General features: G+C 56.3%; 1 protein-coding gene across 2 annotated transcripts; it reads right to left on the bottom strand.

Annotated features, from left to right (window-relative positions):
• Window positions 1-332: 332 nt before the first annotated feature.
• ANKK1 (ankyrin repeat and kinase domain containing 1) lies at window positions 333-15,596 on the bottom strand. 2 transcript variants are annotated; one of them, XM_040483036.1, is made up of 8 exons: window positions 15,350-15,596; window positions 9,741-10,035; window positions 8,423-8,574; window positions 8,170-8,219; window positions 7,403-7,558; window positions 6,591-6,709; window positions 5,994-6,030; window positions 333-4,836 (listed from the first exon to the last, which is right to left on the bottom strand). In XM_040483036.1, exons 1-8 carry the CDS (start codon window positions 15,529-15,531, stop codon window positions 3,533-3,535), a joined length of 2,295 nt encoding a protein of 764 aa, XP_040338970.1. In that variant the 5' UTR covers window positions 15,532-15,596; the 3' UTR covers window positions 333-3,532. The 2 variants fall into 2 exon arrangements, with proteins under 2 accessions (XP_040338970.1, XP_040338971.1); XM_040483037.1 differs by lacking the exon at window positions 7,403-7,558.
• Between the last annotated feature and the right edge of the window lie 1,146 nt (window positions 15,597-16,742).

The raw sequence follows: 16,742 nt of genomic DNA, 5'->3' as shown, positions 1-16,742 counted from the left end.
ACAGGAAGTGCCACACGGCCACTGCACTTGCTTGTGGCTTTCTTGCCTCCACCCCTGACTTCTGTCCTGAGACCCAGAGCCTCCCTGCTGCCTTGGATGCGCAGTGGAGGTCAGATGCTGCAGGTGAATGAAGGATAGAGGTCAGGCAATGAGGGAGGTAGACCACTCTGGGCATGGGGAGGGGTGGGGGACTTTGCAGGAGCAAAGCGCATGCACACCTCCCAGATTTTCCTGAGCAGGCCTGACAAAAAACACTGTCCTCTTGGTCCCATGAGAGCAGTTTTCCCCCACCAGAGTGTCCCTTCCCCAACCCTATGCACGGCCAAAGGGTCTTTGGAATGCACAGTTCATTGTGATTTTATTCTTCTGCTCAGAAAGGGAGAGCATCTCCCAGCTGCCCCAAGGTCCAAGCTCCGGAATCAGGGTGGGCGTCAGGGTCTCACCACCCCATCTGCTCTTGGGCTGTCTGCACCCCTAGCTTGTTTGCTCGTTCACATTCCCCAGCCTCTGGTGCCCCGGCTCCTTCCACCTCATCTAGGCACTACCCCGTCTCTGCTGTGTCCTCCCACATACGTGTCTTCTGGAAAGTCCTCCCTGATTGACCCACTTGGCTTGGTAACTGACTGGATGAGGGACGGGGCCAGATTATAGACTGTGTTGTCTATAGGCACATGTGGAGCTACTTAAGTTTATTGAACTCAAACGTTTGGTCCCTCGGCTGCACTGGCCACATTTCAAGCGCTCAATAGCACAGAGGGGAAAGACCTATCCTAACAACCGGTTGCAGATGCGGGTTTCCCACCTCCTAGGGCGTGCTGTTGGACAGCACCAGTCTAGAAGGACTCCCAGGTTAAAAGTTCAGGCAAAAACTGACAGGGGAAGAGAGTGAAGAACGGACTCGTGGAGGGGAGGGAACGTCCCAGTTTGGGACTTGAAGGGGTCTCTAGGACGTCCAAGTAGAGATGCCCAGTAGGAAACTAGGGAGTTCCTATCCTTGGCCACCCCCCAAACTCCCCCAAACAGGATTTGAAATCCAGCTGGAGACTCTCTCCTCGGAAATTTCAAGGGCCTCACTAAAATCCAATTCTAAACATCCCACGAAAACCTCTAGAAGGCAGCTGTGTGGCAGTGGGACTCACCATAGACACTGTGTGATGTGTCTGGCTTGGGTTGACTTGAAAAGTAAGCAGGTGCCGGTAGGCAATGTGAGGGCTGTGGGCCAGAGCTGGCCTGAACCCTCTACGTCTGTTACCTCCTGGAGGCAAGTTGTAGACCAAGCAGGGGTCTGAGAATCTCAGCCTGGACCCCGGGACCATCAGGTTGGTGAGATGCAATGACTCCCAGGGGTAGTCCTGACCGCATGTCCATGGAATCTCTGCCATTATAGGACAGCAGATGCAAAGGCATCAATTATCTGTTCTCTTTCTTCAGGATCTTTCAAGTTCTTTCCAACAGGAGAGTCCCAACACTGCTGTCCCTCTGTGCCTCACTCCTGGACATTCCCAGGGATTGATCTGAGCTCGCCTGGCTTTGAACAGGTAGCCCCCCCGCCCCCTTCTCTGGTTCATGCAGAATCCTAGCATGGGAGCCAGACAGACCTCAGTGCACAGGGAAGGCAAACAGCATAGAGTCCTCTCCCCTTCCCCCTTCCTGCTCTAGCATTGTTCTGGAAAGACAGAACTCCCAGGGGGCATTTTCAGCTACAAGTCTTGCCTAAGGCTCAACCTCAGGAAGAACAAGGAGAATGGACCAGGTGGCTGAGCAGGGAGGAGAAAGATGAACGTTGGAGTGATGCCTACGGTAGTCCTCAGGAGTCCCCACTCCTCCAACTAGCCCAGAAAAGCCCACCACCAGGGGGCTGCCGGCGGATTACTGTCATCATGGTGGTGCTAAGGAGAGGGCACAGGGAGAAATGAGACACCCCCTGGTGTTTGTTCTCAGCCCTGGCTGCTCTCTAGCTTAACCCAGGAGATTCTTGTTTAACCGGGTAGGGCCAGTGTTTAAATAGCTCTTCTACCCCCACACACCTCACCCAGGAGGTTCTAATGCGTAGGTTTGATTTATAGCTACTGTTCTGGGGCACATCCCAGCTCGGTGCTACTCTCAGGGCTCTCCGTGGCGGCCACGGGCTGTGACGTGATGGGGTGAAGCATCTAGGGCCCAGGAGGTGGGCGCCACAGCCCAGAGACACAACACTGCCAGCAGGTATGTGGGGCAAGAGGTCTCCTCTGCTCTGCCTCTCACCCTACGCTGACAGCAGGCTGCTGACTGATGGCCCCGCATGCACCCGGCCCCGCACAGAGGTGAGCCTGCCCAGGGGCTGGGGGTTGGAGCTGGCCAGTGGTTGGGGCAGAAGATTCCTTTTCTCTGACAATTACAAAACATCCTTAAATCAAAATTGGAGGGACTGCTCCATCAGTGTGGAGAGGTGGAGAGGAGTGGGATAGGACTTTAGGGCACCCATTCTTACCCACTCAAGTCCCCCCACCTTTCTGAGGCCGGCCATTCCCGGCAGAGCCAGAGAGGAAGCAGAGGCTGGGCCCAGTCAACACAAGGGTAGTGTGAGCAGCCCCTGCTCTGCCCCGAAACCTGCCCCACAATGTGTAGGGCAGGCCAGGCCAGCACATGGGCGGCCAGGGTATGGTCACAGGGGACCGTTATCTGAGCTGCTGTGGCTGGGAGGGAAGTCCCTGCCCCAATAACCCACCCCTCACCATCACCACCTCCTCCAACTCCACACTTCTGGCCCCTCCCTCCTCCCACTGGGTGAGCTTATACACACACCACGCCCCATACGCACGCTACTGGCCCCACGGGTCAGCCCGTCTCCAAAGGGGAGACTCAGATCCCCAGCTCTATCGACTTCAGGGTTTGCAATGTGGCCATATAACTAGACAGGGCAAAGGGGAGGTAGGGGAGGCCAGGGACCCACAGAGTATCACACTCACGGGCAGCTGGAGCTGCCCTTCTTCATCCCCGAGACCACGTGGGAGACCCAGGAGCCAGAAGCAGGGCCACCAGGAAGGTGTAGTCTGTGTGGCAACAGGGGGCTGGCTGGGGCTGTAAAGGGCAGGCAGAGATTTCCTCCCGGCTTTTAGCTATAGCCCCTTTTGAAAAGCACGTGCCTGGCTCTCCTGGTCTTGCCAGAGACAGGGGCCAAGTACACAGATACTATCGAGGAGGGAGCACGCCCCTCTTCTCTTGCGCCCCTTCACTGTCAGAGAGGGTTCCCAGGATGCAGGGGCCCCTGGGAGCTCAGGGGCAAGTGGCAAAAGATGGCAGGAGTCTGGGGAAGGAAGAGGGAATTCACTTTGGGGGCTTGAGTCCAGGTTCGGGAGGAGGAAGAGGTGGCCAGGGCCAACTCCCAGCTACGACCCCAGTGTACTTCCCTTCCCTCCGGGAGGAGACCAGCCTCCTGTTTCCTCTCAAGGCCCCAGGGGCAGGTGGCAAGGACAGGGAAGGGGCCGTGCCAGAAGCCCAGCTTCACCTCCACCAACCCTTCTTCCTCACGGGTAAGGAGGCCCCACGTTGTCTACATTTCTGACTGGGCTCCAGGCTCAGCACCGCCCAGGACGGCCAGTGAGGGCTCCTTGCCCTCCAGGAAGGCAGCGATGTTCTGCTTTTGGTTCCGGAGGGCCAGCTGCAGGGGCGTGCAGCCCACCCCGTCCTGGACGTCCAGCTGGGCACCGGCTTTGACCAGTACTTTGAGGATGGCCACATTGCCCTTGAGGGCGGCCAGGTGGGCGGGAGTCCAGCCCACCTCGTTGCGGGCATGGACATTGGCGTTGTGCTCCAGGAGGTTGACGACGCTCAGGAAGGAGCCCCGCTGGACAGCCAGGTGGAGGGGTGTCCAGCCCGACTGCTCGGGGGCATTGGGGTCAGCCCCGCACCGCAGCAGTGCTAACACCACCCCCTCCTCCCCGTGGCGGGCGGCCAGGTGCAGGGGCGTCCACTTCATGCCCCCAGGAGCCCCCAGATCTGCATGGCTCTCAGCCAGCAGGTGGATGACCTCCAAGTGGCCCTTGTAGGCTGCTAGATGGAGGGGCGTCCAGCCCTGCTGGGTGGGCAGCTGGAGGCTGGCCCCGTACCTGAGCAGCATCTTGCAGATAAGGTACTTCCCCCTGGCGGCCGCCATGTGCAGTGGGCTGTAGCCACTCCGGTCAAGGGCATCGGGAGCTGCCCCGCTCTTCAGCAGGTGCTGGATGGCCCTCACTTTGCCTCGCTCCACCGCCAGGTGTAGCGGCGTCCTCAGGTTTCTCTGCTGAGCATCCAGCTCAGCCCCCTGGCCTGCCAGCAGCTTGACCAGGCTGACGTGGCCAAAGTAGGCGGCCACGTGGAGAGGGGTCTTGCCCTCGGCCTCATGCAGGTTGGGGTCAGCCTGACGGGAGACCAGAAGCCGTGCCACATTTTCAAAGTTGTTCTGTGCGGCCAGGTGGAGCGGGGTCCAGCCCTCGTGCTCCTGGGCGTCCACGTGGGCCCCGCGATCCAGGAGCAGGCGGGCGGTGCGGTCGTCTCCATTCTGGGCTGCGAAGTGCAGGGGGGCCCAGCCGTCTTCATCCGCCAGGTTGGCATCGGCCCCGTGCTCCAGGAGCAGGGTGCAGAGTTCAGGCTGCTGGTCCTGGGTGGCGATGAGGAGGGGCGTGTAGCCACAGGCCGTCTGGCAGTCCACGTCGACCTCGTGGGCCAGCAGCAGCCTCACCTGCTCCACGCTGCCCTGCACCACCAGGAAGTGGAGGGGGGAGACTTTGTTCTCGTATGTGCACAGCTCCTCACCGCTTGGGACGGGGTTCTCACCATCCGAGAGCCGCAGGACCCGCTTCAGGTAGTCTCCCCAGTCTGCCGGGAGGAAGATAGGGTTGAAAAATGGGCCTCTGACCTGTCCAGAGGTCATCTCATGCAGCCCCCTACCTCCTGGAAGTGCCATCCAGGCACAGAGACTCCGGGAGGGAGGGCAGTCTTTCCTGCTATCACGGATCTCTACGCGACGTCCTCATCCCAGCGAACAGACCCTGGCTGGCCTTCCTGTGAGGACGGGGCAGAGGGAGGCCTGGGGGCAAACCTCTCCATGAAGGGCATGGAGGCCTGGGGGCAAACCACCCTTAGCACCGCCTGACTTTTGCCAATTCCCTGCCACCTCGGGCCTCCAGATCCAGATCCGTAAAGGGGACACAAACTACCATTGTGGGGACAACATGGGTGGGTAAGAACTTTCAGAGGAGGGCTTGGCACAAAGTAAGTCAATGCAAGTTGAAAACAGGCTCTATGATCTGGTCTCCTCCTGAAGCCACTAAGGCTTCCTCCTGCTCCACCCAGAATGTGTTAGGATTAAAAGGAACAATTTTGGGGGCACCCGGGTGGCTCAGATGGTTAAGCATCCGACTCCTGATTTCAACTTAGGTCATGATCTCACGGTTCAAGGGACTGAGCCCCGAGTGGGGCTGCGTGCTGACAGTGCAGAGCCTGCTTGGGATTCTCTCTCCCTCTCTCCCTACCCCTCCACTCTTATTCTCTCTCTCTCTCCCTCTCTCTGCCCCTGTCTCTCTCTCTCTCTTAAAATAAAGAAAGAAAAAACTTTTAGAAAAGCAACAATTTCCCAAACAAGCAAACAACAATAACAGTAACAAAAATCCCTTCCCAGGGCCCCCACACCCGAAGTTCTGATTTAATCAGTCTAGGTGGCCCAGGCATCAGGGTTTCATGCCCCAGCTAATTCTAACATGCAGTAGAAAACCGATGTTCTACCTCTAAGCCAGGAAGGGAGGAGTCTGGCTTTGTAAGAATACAGACCTGAAGGGAAGCATAGCCTAAGCCCTGGGGGCAAGTGCATTTCTGGAACACAGAGCCGGGTGCCAAGAAAGGGACACACCAACTCCTGATTTGTGACAATCGGGGTGGAGGGGCAGGGGCAGGCAGGATGGGGATAGGTTGTAGTGAGGTTCCACTTTCCTCTCCGCTGTGAATTCTCTGGGTCCAGTGTGGTACTCTGGACTCACCGTTGTCCGTTAGCTCCTGGCTGACCTCTTTGCTGACCTGGAGACAGGGAATCAGAAGACAGGGGGGCAGACGAGATGAGTGGGGTGGTGCTGGTCTGTACCCTCCTCCACCCCTCCCCTCTCTCTGACCCTCTCCAGCACCCGTGGGGACTCCCATCCCACTCTGTCCTAGGAATCCCCCCTATGCCATTCCTACCAACAGCCTGACAAACGTCCTGAGCAGGGGAGACCCTGCCAGAAAGACCCTGGTCCAGGGTCTTGACTTCCTCTTGGGCCACATGGAGTGCAGGGTGGCTGGCCCTGTGGTTCGGCCAGGAGCCCCCTGCTAGCTCCTGGCTGGTCCCCATGGTAGGGAAGGCACAGGAGAACAGAGTGAGGACACTGAGGCTGTCCGGGCAGGGCTCGGATGAACCCACACACGCGAGAGACCGTATGTCCTTCTCAGGGGCTCGGAGCTACAGCCACCACTGTGCAAAGTAGGAAAATCTGTCCCCAAGTGGGCTGCCTGGTGTGGCCAGCAGTGTGGGCTGCGTCTCAGTCCCCATTTGCTCCCACGCATGCATCCCAGGACCTGCCAGAGACACGCCCAGCACTCACATCCCCAGGCTGGTGCAGAGACAGCTTGCCCGACACCTTCCTGGCCAGGGCCTCACTCTCCGGGTCTGCCACGGGACTCTGCAGCAGGAACAGCAGCATGTCTGTCTCAACTGTGATTTCTGCTCCATGAAGGAGAGAGACAAAAAAAGCAATGGGCTGGCCAGCCGTCCCTTCTCCATTTTAGAGACACCCTAACATTCCCAGTGCCCACCCCGCCATCCATTCCTGGACTCATGCAAATTCACACATGCGCACCGGGAGGCAGGAAAGCTGGGTCCCGGCGGAGGCTCCGTGGGGCCACATTTAGCACGTCACGTCACTGACCCTCTGAAGGTCGGTCCTTTTCCATAAAACAAGCGGGCAGGACTCGGTGATGTCTAAGGTGTTCACAGTTACACACGCGTGTGTTTGCACAGTCGCTAAAGGGCTGGGTATCCTCACAGGTCATCCAGGCCCGTGATCTCACGGTCTGGAACATTTTACAAATGGGGATGCTGTACCCTGGAAGGACCAGGCTAACCGGGAAACTCAGAAGCAGCACAGTGAGGCCCAGACCCTCCAGCATGGGTTTTCTAGTCTACCTCCCATGGGGTGCACGGTCACCCTGAGACTCGGGGCCGCCATCCTCAGCGGCCCTCCTCCTTCCCGGCTCTGTGAGAAAGACTGTGCCCTAGGGCCAAGCACAGCCCTCAGGAGTGGCCCAGGCTCCAGCCATCTCCTCTCCTGCCCCCTCCAGCCTCAGCCCTGGCCCCCTCAAGCTCCAGCCCTGCCCGGTTCCCTAGTCCCTCGAGCAGTTTGGGCTGGACAAGAACCTGGAAAGGAGGGCCTCTTCTTGGGGTCCTGATCCCAACAGCGCCTCATCAGGTTCACCATCTGCTGGGCCTCGCTCGGCCATGTATCAGAGACAGACTGCAGGGAGGGCCGCATGCCTGCGGCCACTTGGACGACAATGGTCACCATGTGGAAGCCTGTGAGAGGAAGCCCAGGCTGTGTGCAGGTCGGGAGGTGGGGCTGGAGTGGCTGGGCAGGGTACAGGGGCAGGGGGGCTCCCAGGATCCCCACAGAGTAGTGTACACAGCAAAGGCAGCATAAATGCACTGTGAGTCAACAGCTAGGTTGCAGGCCAACTTGAGGTTCCAGTTTGAGCTATTGGGTCTCCGGTCCAGCTGCGGCCACCTCCCAGGCCAAGACGGGACAGGCCTCTGATGTCCAGAGGCCTCTGATGTCCAAAGGCCTGGTTACAGGCTTTGACTTTTCATTCTGTGAGTTTGCTTGGGTTTCCTGACAGTCTATGTACCTGGCATTAGGTGGCAGCTGTGGGGGCAGGAGAGACAGGAAAGAATACTTTGGAAGCAAAGGAATTAGAGCCAGAAGCGTGGTCTGGGCTGACGCATGCCCTCTTTGTACTGTTACGTGAGCTCTGGAAAGTAGGGCAGGAAGGTAGGAGGGTAAGAGCGAGAATCCGTAAAGAGCACGTGGTTCCCCAACACCAAGCTGCCACCTGCCCTCCCCTGTGAGCCCTCGGCCTCTCCCAGCCCCTTCCAGGACCCCACCCGAGGGTGCCGGCACCGCCTGCTACCTGAATACGGCTTCTTCTGAGTGAGGAGCTCCCAGACAACAATCCCGAAGCTGCAGACAGGGCAAAGCGTGCCCTCAGTGACTTTCTCAGACACCCGTGGTCGCCCTACATGGTGGGTCCCACATGCTCCCATCCATCCTTCCTCCCCCTTGCCCTGTCATTCTGCCCTTGGGACTGGGGGGACGGGTCAGGCAGGGTGGTGATAAGCAGTTACCCACCCCCCACCCCCAGAGCGAGCCCAGCCCCCTCTCACCTGTACACATCGTACTTGGGCCCTGGGGCCTTGTTACTTTCCAAGAACATCTCAGGGGGGATGTAGCTGAGGGTGCCCCGCAGGGCTGACCTCTCGATGTACTGCATCTGGGTTGACTGTTCCATCCACTTGGATAGGCCGAAGTCCGAAATCTGGGGGCGAACCACAGGCAGGGATAACAGAGCCACAGCCTCGCCTCCAGAAAACTGCCTTGATCTCTCCCCCTCCTGCAGCCTGCCCTTTCCAGGACGGGGCAGTGGTCAAGAGCCTGGGCACCTCTCCCACGTATGACCTGGATGGCCTCAGACAAGTTCCTTACCTTCTCAGAGCCTCAGTTTCCTCATCTATGAACTGGAAATGGCAAGGACACTTAAGTGACAGTGCTCTGACAAGTATTAGATGGAGAATTGTGCCAAGATCACTTAGAACAGTATCTGGCACACAGCAAGTACTTAGTAGGTGTGGCTGTGATCCAGACGGACTGTGGACAAAGCTGCCGTCTTTGGTAAGCTTCCGTTCGTCCACTTCCAAGGGCCGGGAAGTATATACACCACGTATATTTATCCCCAGCATGGATTCTATCCACTGGTCCATTCGTATGCCAACTGACCACTCACTGACCACTCAGCCTGCGAACTAAGGATCAGGCAGCAGATAAGAAAGCTGAGACCCCCACGTCTATTACTCCTCTAAGTCCTTACTCAAATAGGGAGGTATAGTCACTAATGAAACAGTTTCACAAATGACTATATACGTACCATTGGGGTTAGCACTATGAAGAGACAGAGGTACCATGAGGGTATATAGTAACAGGGGCCTGTTGGGATCCATCAGGGAAAACTTGAGGAGGTAATGTTTAAGCAGAAGGCTGAAAGATGAGCACGGCCTGCTAAATAAAGAAGGGAGGAGGGGAACACTGGTCCTGGCAATAGGGACAGAATGTGCAAAGGTCCTGGGGCAGAAGAGGGTGGCACATTTTAGGAAGTGAAGGCCATCATAACCTTTCTTAGGAATCATCTCATTTACATACATCCCCACCCAAAGCAAAGAATGGGAGGGACAGGGAATATTCTACCCACAGTAGAAACAGAAGACTGAGGTCCAAAGAGGGTTATTGCAGGCATCCTGATACCCAGATCCATGCACCAAACTCTACTGCTCATCCGTCGTTTTAGGTGTCATCCCTGCCTTCAGTATTGGTGCATGAATGGAGCCACTTGAAACTCTCGGCAGGCTGGTCAAGCTGGTAGATAATCTTGCTCACCTGCGGGAGACTCTGGAGCGAAAAGGGGGCAGGGAGGTTGACTGGGGCCTTTACCTTGACATGCATGTTGCTGTCCAGGAGGATGTTGCCTGGTTTGAGGTCCAGGTGGAGCAGAGGTGGCTTAAGGCTGTGGAGAAAGTTCATGGCCAGACTGGTCTCATGGATGATGCGGAACTTGAGCAGCCAGGAGAGGCTGTGTGTGGGCACCATCTTCTCCAGGGAGCCGTTGGCCATGAACTCCATCACGATGCCCAGGGGCTGCCTGCATACCCCGTAGATGGACACGATATGCTGAAACTTGATCTTCTCCATTTTGGCTGCTTCTTCAACGAGGCAGTCCACATCGTGGCTGCGGACACGCGGGGCGTGAGGGATGCAAGGAGACGACCCGTTAATTCCAAGAGCAACGAGCAGAGCAACAAACTAGGCTTAGTGCCAGGCTCTGGAGACCCGGAAAAGCCTTGGGAGTTTGCAAGGTAGTGCAAGAGGAAGGTGAGTTCCAGAAGGATGCCTAGCGAGATGCACAGAGTGGGGTCCAGATGGCCGGCCGCAACGGGGCAGGAAAGCGAAGGAGTCTGAAAGCTTAGGGGCAAGTCCGTTCTACAGGGGCGGCCACAAAAAGCCGGCCGGTTACTCTGCCCCTTGTCTAGATGTTTGTCTCCCCCGGTAGGTCACAAGCCCCTGGAGGGACAACATCACGCCTCATGCTTCTGTTTCAAAATATCATTTGCTGCCATTTTGATTATGAAAATAATATTTATCCTCGCAGGAAATCAAGGGAATACAGAGAACTAGGAAGAAGAAAATTAAATCATCAGTAATCCAAGCTTGCAGAGTTGGCCTCTGTTCATATTTTAACATATACATGTTCAAGGTGTCTCTCTCCTTTTCTCCCTCCCTTTCGCTCCTTCCCCCCCTCCCCTGTCCGCCTCTCCATCACACCATGTGGGGTGCTTTGTGATCCACTTTTCCAGCTAGCACGCACGCACAGTGCCTCCTCCCATAGCCATTCTCCTGAAGCGGGGTCTGCACTGGCTGCTCTGGACTCCGACTAATGGGTGAACTGCAATTATTCATCTTGCTTCCCCCCCCCCCGCCCCCGGCACATTGCCACGCAAAGCACAATACGTCTTTGTCGAACTGGTAGTCAAGACTTAAGGGAAAGGCCTTACAAAATAAGCATTTGCCGGACCCTCTCGCTCCTTTCGCCCACAGAGTGGTAACTATGCAAATTGTGGGGGATTCTCTGGGGATTGCAGGGATGAGGCTTAGGGAGAAATGACATTTTTAAAAGCCCAGTATTTGCAAAGCCGTGTGGGCACTGCAGGCGGAGGCTGCTGGGAATGTGCGTGCAGGGCGGCCCTGGGAAGCCAGCCAGAGACTGCTGCCCTCCAGGAAACATACCTGCTCCTCCTCACATCTGGACAGGGTGGCTGGTCCAGGTTTCCTCTGTTCTCGCCTCCACCTCTGCTCTGTTCCAGAGACCTCCCCTCCACCTCTGCTGTACTTATCATCTGTCTCCTCTTGTCCTTTTGAGTTCCCAGAAACTGAGATACTGGTCGTGGAAAGGAGCAAGCAAGGGATCCGGGGATCTCGCTGCACTGGTTTCAACTCCCAGCTTTACTGCTTATTCTCTGCATGACCCTGAGCGAGTAAACTCTCTGGGCCTCAGTTTCTTAACTATGGAATGGGAACAACAGCTTGCACAATTGCCCCGACAGCCCAGACACACAGTCCACGTGTGCTGCGTCTGCGGTTCATCCCCCACCAGCCCCTGTCGCTGGGCGTCTGGTCTCGATTCTTCTTTTTTGAAGCAGGGCTTGAACTCACAACCCTGGGATCAAGACCTGAGCTGAGAACGAGAGTCGGATGCTTAACCAGCAGAGTCACCCAGGCGACCCAGGTCTTGATACTTCTCTGAGCAGCTGATGCCAAGGTGTCTGAGCCCAACCTCTGCCCAGTGCTACAGCCTGTGCAGAGTTTTCGGGTCTCGGTTTACCAGCCAGGTCTCTCCCTCTTTTTTTCTCGAAGTATTCACTTCCTTGGCCGTGTGCCAGCATTGTCCCAGATCCCTCCCCCTTCCCCCATCCGGTCTCCGACCTTCACTTCTCACTCCACACTGTGTCTCCCAGCCTCGGGATCTCCTGTGGTAGAGAACACAGGGTGTCTGAAGCAGAACCCTGGTTCTCCCGGGCCACCCACCGCTCCCTCTGCCTTCCCCTCAGTGAACGGGGCCTCCAGCCTCCCACCCTCAAAGATCCGACCTCCTCCTCTACCCCTCTTCATCCCTTCCCACGACCAGCCCCTCAGCACATCCTGTCAGCTCTACCCTCAAAACAGAGCGACATTCTGACTCCTTCTCACCACCTCTACCCAGTGACATCTTGGCCCAAGCCTCCTAATTGGCCTCCCTGCTTCTTTCTTTTCCTCTGTCATCCACTCTCAACCCAGCAGCCAGAGCAATACTCATAAAATGTCAGTCAGAGCATGTCACCTCTATGCTCAAGACCCTCCATTGGCTTTCTTCTCATTCACAGGAAAGCCAAAGTTCTCACAAAGGTCTAGGAAGTTTTGCAAGATCTCCCCCGGGGCATAGCTTGCTGACTCTCCCCACTTCTGTTTCTGCCATCAGGGCCTCTTGCTCCTCCTCCACCATGTAAGCGTGTTCCCACCTCAGGACCTTTGCACTTCCTATTCCCTCTGCTCTAAGACAGCCACATGGCTTGCTACTTCTTTGCTTCAAATCTCTACTCAAATGATACCTAATGAATAAGGATTTCAAGTCTATATTAAATAGCAATCCACGGGCGCCTGGGTGGGCCCAGTCAGATAAGCAACTGACTCCTGGTTTCAGCTCAGGGCATGGTCTCACAGTCTGTGAGTTCAAGCCCTGCGACCAGCTCTGCATTGGCATGGAGCCTGTTTGGGATTCTCTCTCTCCCTCTCTCTCTCTCTCTGCCCCTCCCCTGCTTGCGCGCTCTCTCTCTCTCTCTCAAAATAAATAAATAAGAATTAATTAATTAAGTAATTAACTAATAGCAATACTACTCCAACTCCGGCAATCCTCATGCCTCCACTTCCATACACAGCCCACAAATTCATATTTTTAGATCAAATATTTTCTTGGGAGATCAGATTATTCACGTCTCTTTAGTCATTTTAATCAAGAAAATATCAGGTGGTTGTAAGTGCTATAGAAAAAAATTATTTGTTTATGTATTATTTACTTACTTATTTTCCATCTTCCCCTAGTTTCCTTTCTTCCTTAGTTTATAAACTCCATGAGGGCAGGGACTTTGTTTTGCTCACTTAGTGCTTAGAGCGAATGAATATCATTCATGCCCCAGCTTCAGTTACAACCTATCATAATGAATGACGCACAAATTTTCATATTGTTAGGTCAGCCCTTCACTCTGAAGTCCACTTGACAATTCTTTTTGGCTGTTTAAAAGCACCTTAAACTCAACCTGTACAAAACTGAACTCATGAATTTTTTCTGCAAACCTGGGCCGCTTTTCATGTTCCTTTTATTAATTGTCAACCTCATTCAACAGACACCAGCCATGTACCAGGCTCTGGGGATAGAGCAGTGAGCAGACACAGACTCAGCTCTCAGGGACCAGACATCTACTGGACCCTTTGTTCCTCTGGGCAAGCCAGACATCAGATTAGCCTTGACATTCCTCTTCCCCATCCTGCCTCCCATACACAACCCAGCACCAAGTCAAGTGGATGTTTACTACCTAAATACTGCATAATCCATGCCTGTCTTTCCCTCTGTCACTATGCACAGGGCTGGTCTCCAGTCGCCTCTTGCCTGAATGGTGACAACTAACTGGACCAGCATCCACTCTACTCCTCCAATCCATTCTCCATACTGAAAATTTTATTAGCTCCTTTCTGTCACACACCCCCGACCTGGCGGCAAACCCTTCAGTGGCTTTCCACTGCTCCCTCTCTCTCAACTCCAGCCACAACAGCCCTTCCCCCCACCTTCACTTGCTATGCCCCTCCTGCCACAGGCCCTTTGCACATTCTGCTGCCTCTTCCTGGAAAGATTTTTCCTCTTCAACTACTTAACTCACACTCATCCCTCACTCTTCCATTCAACTGTAATTTCCTCAGGGAAGCCTTTTCTGATCCCAAACTCTTCTAATAAGCTCTCACAGAACAATAAATCTTTGTTGCTTTTCTCACAACAGCACACTTACATCTACCTATAGAGTTATTTGGTTAATGTCTCTGTCCCCCCAGGCTCTAAGCTCCAGGAGAACAAGGCCCTATCTGTTGCGCTCATCATTTTATCTCAGGGTCTGGCACAGTGCCTGACACATAGTAGGAGAGCAAGAAGCATTTGTCAAGGGAAGGAATGAATGAAGTGGTGTAAAAAGTATCCAGTGACTCCACATGAATCTCCTAGGACAGTACTCCACACACAGCAGGCATGAATCGTCATTAAATCCCTTAGCCCTTTCCCCCAGAGAGTTCCCAGAACTTGGAAAGGGAAAGTTATTGACCATGCCTAACAACGCAGTCTTAGGAATGCCATCTCTCTCCTTTTGCCCTTCACTTCAAAGCCCGTAGATGATGTGGACACACCCTAGAAAAATCTGACTGTGCTCCAAAGCCAGCAAGAGGGTGTTGAAGGAGGAAGAGGGTCGAGTTGTGGGCTGTCTCACTTTGCCCACATTCGCGAAGCAGGTGGAAAGCCCAGGGATTAGAGAAGGGGCTGGCTTGAGTGGGTGCAACCTGAGGATGTGTCTTGGGGGCTTGCCTGGTGACCACAGAGAACACAACATCCAAATTAGGAAACGCCCCTCCCCAGGCCTTCTAACTGGTGGCCCAGGAGCCTTGGGAGGACAACAGGATTCTCACACTCAGACCTCACATCCTAAGCGTCTCCTTCATGGCTGCACAGGGGACCAGCACACAGCCAGTCCAAGCAAATGTGGTGGGCAGGAGACTGGGAGGGGTGGAAGCAGAGAGAAAGAGGGAGTAAGGAGAAAAAGGAGGCATGTGCAGGTGTGGCCACAGTGCACACAATGAGTCAAGGAGAAGCCAGAAACAAAAGCAAGGTCAGAGACGGCCGCCTTCCCTGCCTGACTCGCCAACAAGTGGCCTGGACAGGCTCTCAGGCCAGAAGGCTGGGCCGTGTCCAGTCCCCACGCCTCCTTGCCTGCACTGGCTGGGCAGAGGCCACACTGACGGCCAGGGGAAGGGAGGGCGTGCATCTCCACGGGTCACTGAGCATCGATCCCTGGGCCAAGTGCCACAGACTGTCAGCAGGCCCAGCCCTGCCTGCGGGGAGAATTCGGGGGTAGATCCACGCATGGCAGAGGGCCATCAAGAGTCGTCATCCCCACCCTGACACCCAGGAGGAAGGAGGCCCACCAGTTTGGGAGGTCTGAGGGGACAAAGGTGTCTTTGGAGGGCAGTTGTGGCTCACCTTTGACCTCTGTGGATTCCACAGATGGGTTTGGCCGTCCAGGCGCGGTTCAGGTATGGAAACAAAGTGGCTGTGCCTGGGTGGCTCAGGCCACTGGGCAGAGTTTAGAAACGCGGAGGGCGGCGAGCCTCAGCCCCAAGCCCCGCCACCCCTCCCTGGGGAGCCCGCGGGGCCTCCGGTGACCCCCTTTAAGAAGAGGGGCGGGGCCGGCAGGTACCTGGAGGCCTCGGGCTGGAGGCAGGGGGCACACTTGACGGCGAACTCCGTCCTCCAGCGCCTGTGCCGCACCCGGAACACCTGGCCGAAGCCGCCGCTGGCCACCCGGCGCCAGTCGCCCTCGAAGTCGTCGCGGGTGAAGACGGCGAGGCTGCCCAGACGCTGCTCCACGCCCGCGGCCATGGGGTCTGCGGCCGCCGGGCCCCCCAGGCCGCGCGCTCTCCGCACCGAGGAGGCTCAGCGCCCGGCCTCCCGCCGCTCGGCCCGGCCCGGGGGTGGGAACGGATGGGGAGGCGCCGGCGCCAGGAGGGGCCGGTCCGGCCCTGCGAGGGCGGGGACACCCGAACCCGAGCCCTGAGGCCCCAGGAGGCGACGGGCCTGGGCCTGGGAAGAGGGTCCCTCCCCGGGGGACACCCCGCCCCCCGCCAGCCCCTCCCCACCCCAGCACCGTTCCTCAGCCTCAGCCTTCCGTTTGGACCCCAGCTCCCGCATCGGGCTGGGAGGAGGTGCCGGGGGAGGAAGGTGTTGGGGAAGCCAGGGAAGAGGGCCCCACTTGATTTCTACCCAGCCCTAAGTGGGAGGTGATTTACTTACTCTCGCTCACCCTTGCCAAGGATTTATGAAGGGTTGAAAACTGTGCCAGGGGTCTCTGTGGATCGGTGTGGGGGACTGGAACCCACCCCTCCACAGCAAGAATGGAGAAAAAAAGTCGTAGTGGGGATTTTTCTGGTCTGAGTCTTTCGGTTTGACTGGCTTCATGCAGCCTTTATTGTTGGGTTTTGTTTTCTTTTGTTTTGTCTGTCAACCAGTCACGGTGTGCTAAACGTCACCAAAGAGGGGTCAGCAGGAACAGTGGGGTGAGAGGGCGGGTGTCTGTCTGCAGGGAGCTCCCCTTCCTGGCACTGTATTCCGCACCCGCCTTCAGAGGGATTGGCATTTGATTTAGGGTTGACCATGGGGAGGTGGACGCGTTGGCCAAGCTACTGGGGTGGCTTGTTGCCAGGGACCAGGGGTGAGGCTCAGGGAACAGCTGGAGCATGACCCCGGCCCCATCCCTGAGGTGGGACCAGCTCAGAGCGGTGTCAGGGCTGTGGAGAAATCTGGCCCCAGGGCTCAGTGCAGAGACCAGAGGAAGGAGGGGAGAAAATGCACCCGCAGAGGCAAACCTGGCTGGCTGGGAAGATGGGGAGCTTTCCCTGTAGGCAGAGTTACCTTGGTCCGTGTTTAGGGGATACAAGCGAAGAGTCAGGACAGCTTCCCGGGACTGAGCCTGGCGGTTCCTCTGGGTCCTCTGTCCATGGAGTGTCCCCTCACTTGAGAGACCCACAGAGCAGGGAACATTATAAGTGCTTGAACAGACAAGCAGGTGCATTCCAGGGGCATCCCAGGGCAGG

Source organism: Herpailurus yagouaroundi, unplaced genomic scaffold (genome assembly GCF_014898765.1).
Source record: "Herpailurus yagouaroundi ecotype Mexico unplaced genomic scaffold, PumYag 161, whole genome shotgun sequence".
NCBI lineage: Eukaryota > Metazoa > Chordata > Mammalia > Carnivora > Felidae > Herpailurus > Herpailurus yagouaroundi.
Note: the sequence above shows the minus strand (reverse complement) of the source record. Positions and strands in the feature narration are given on the sequence as shown.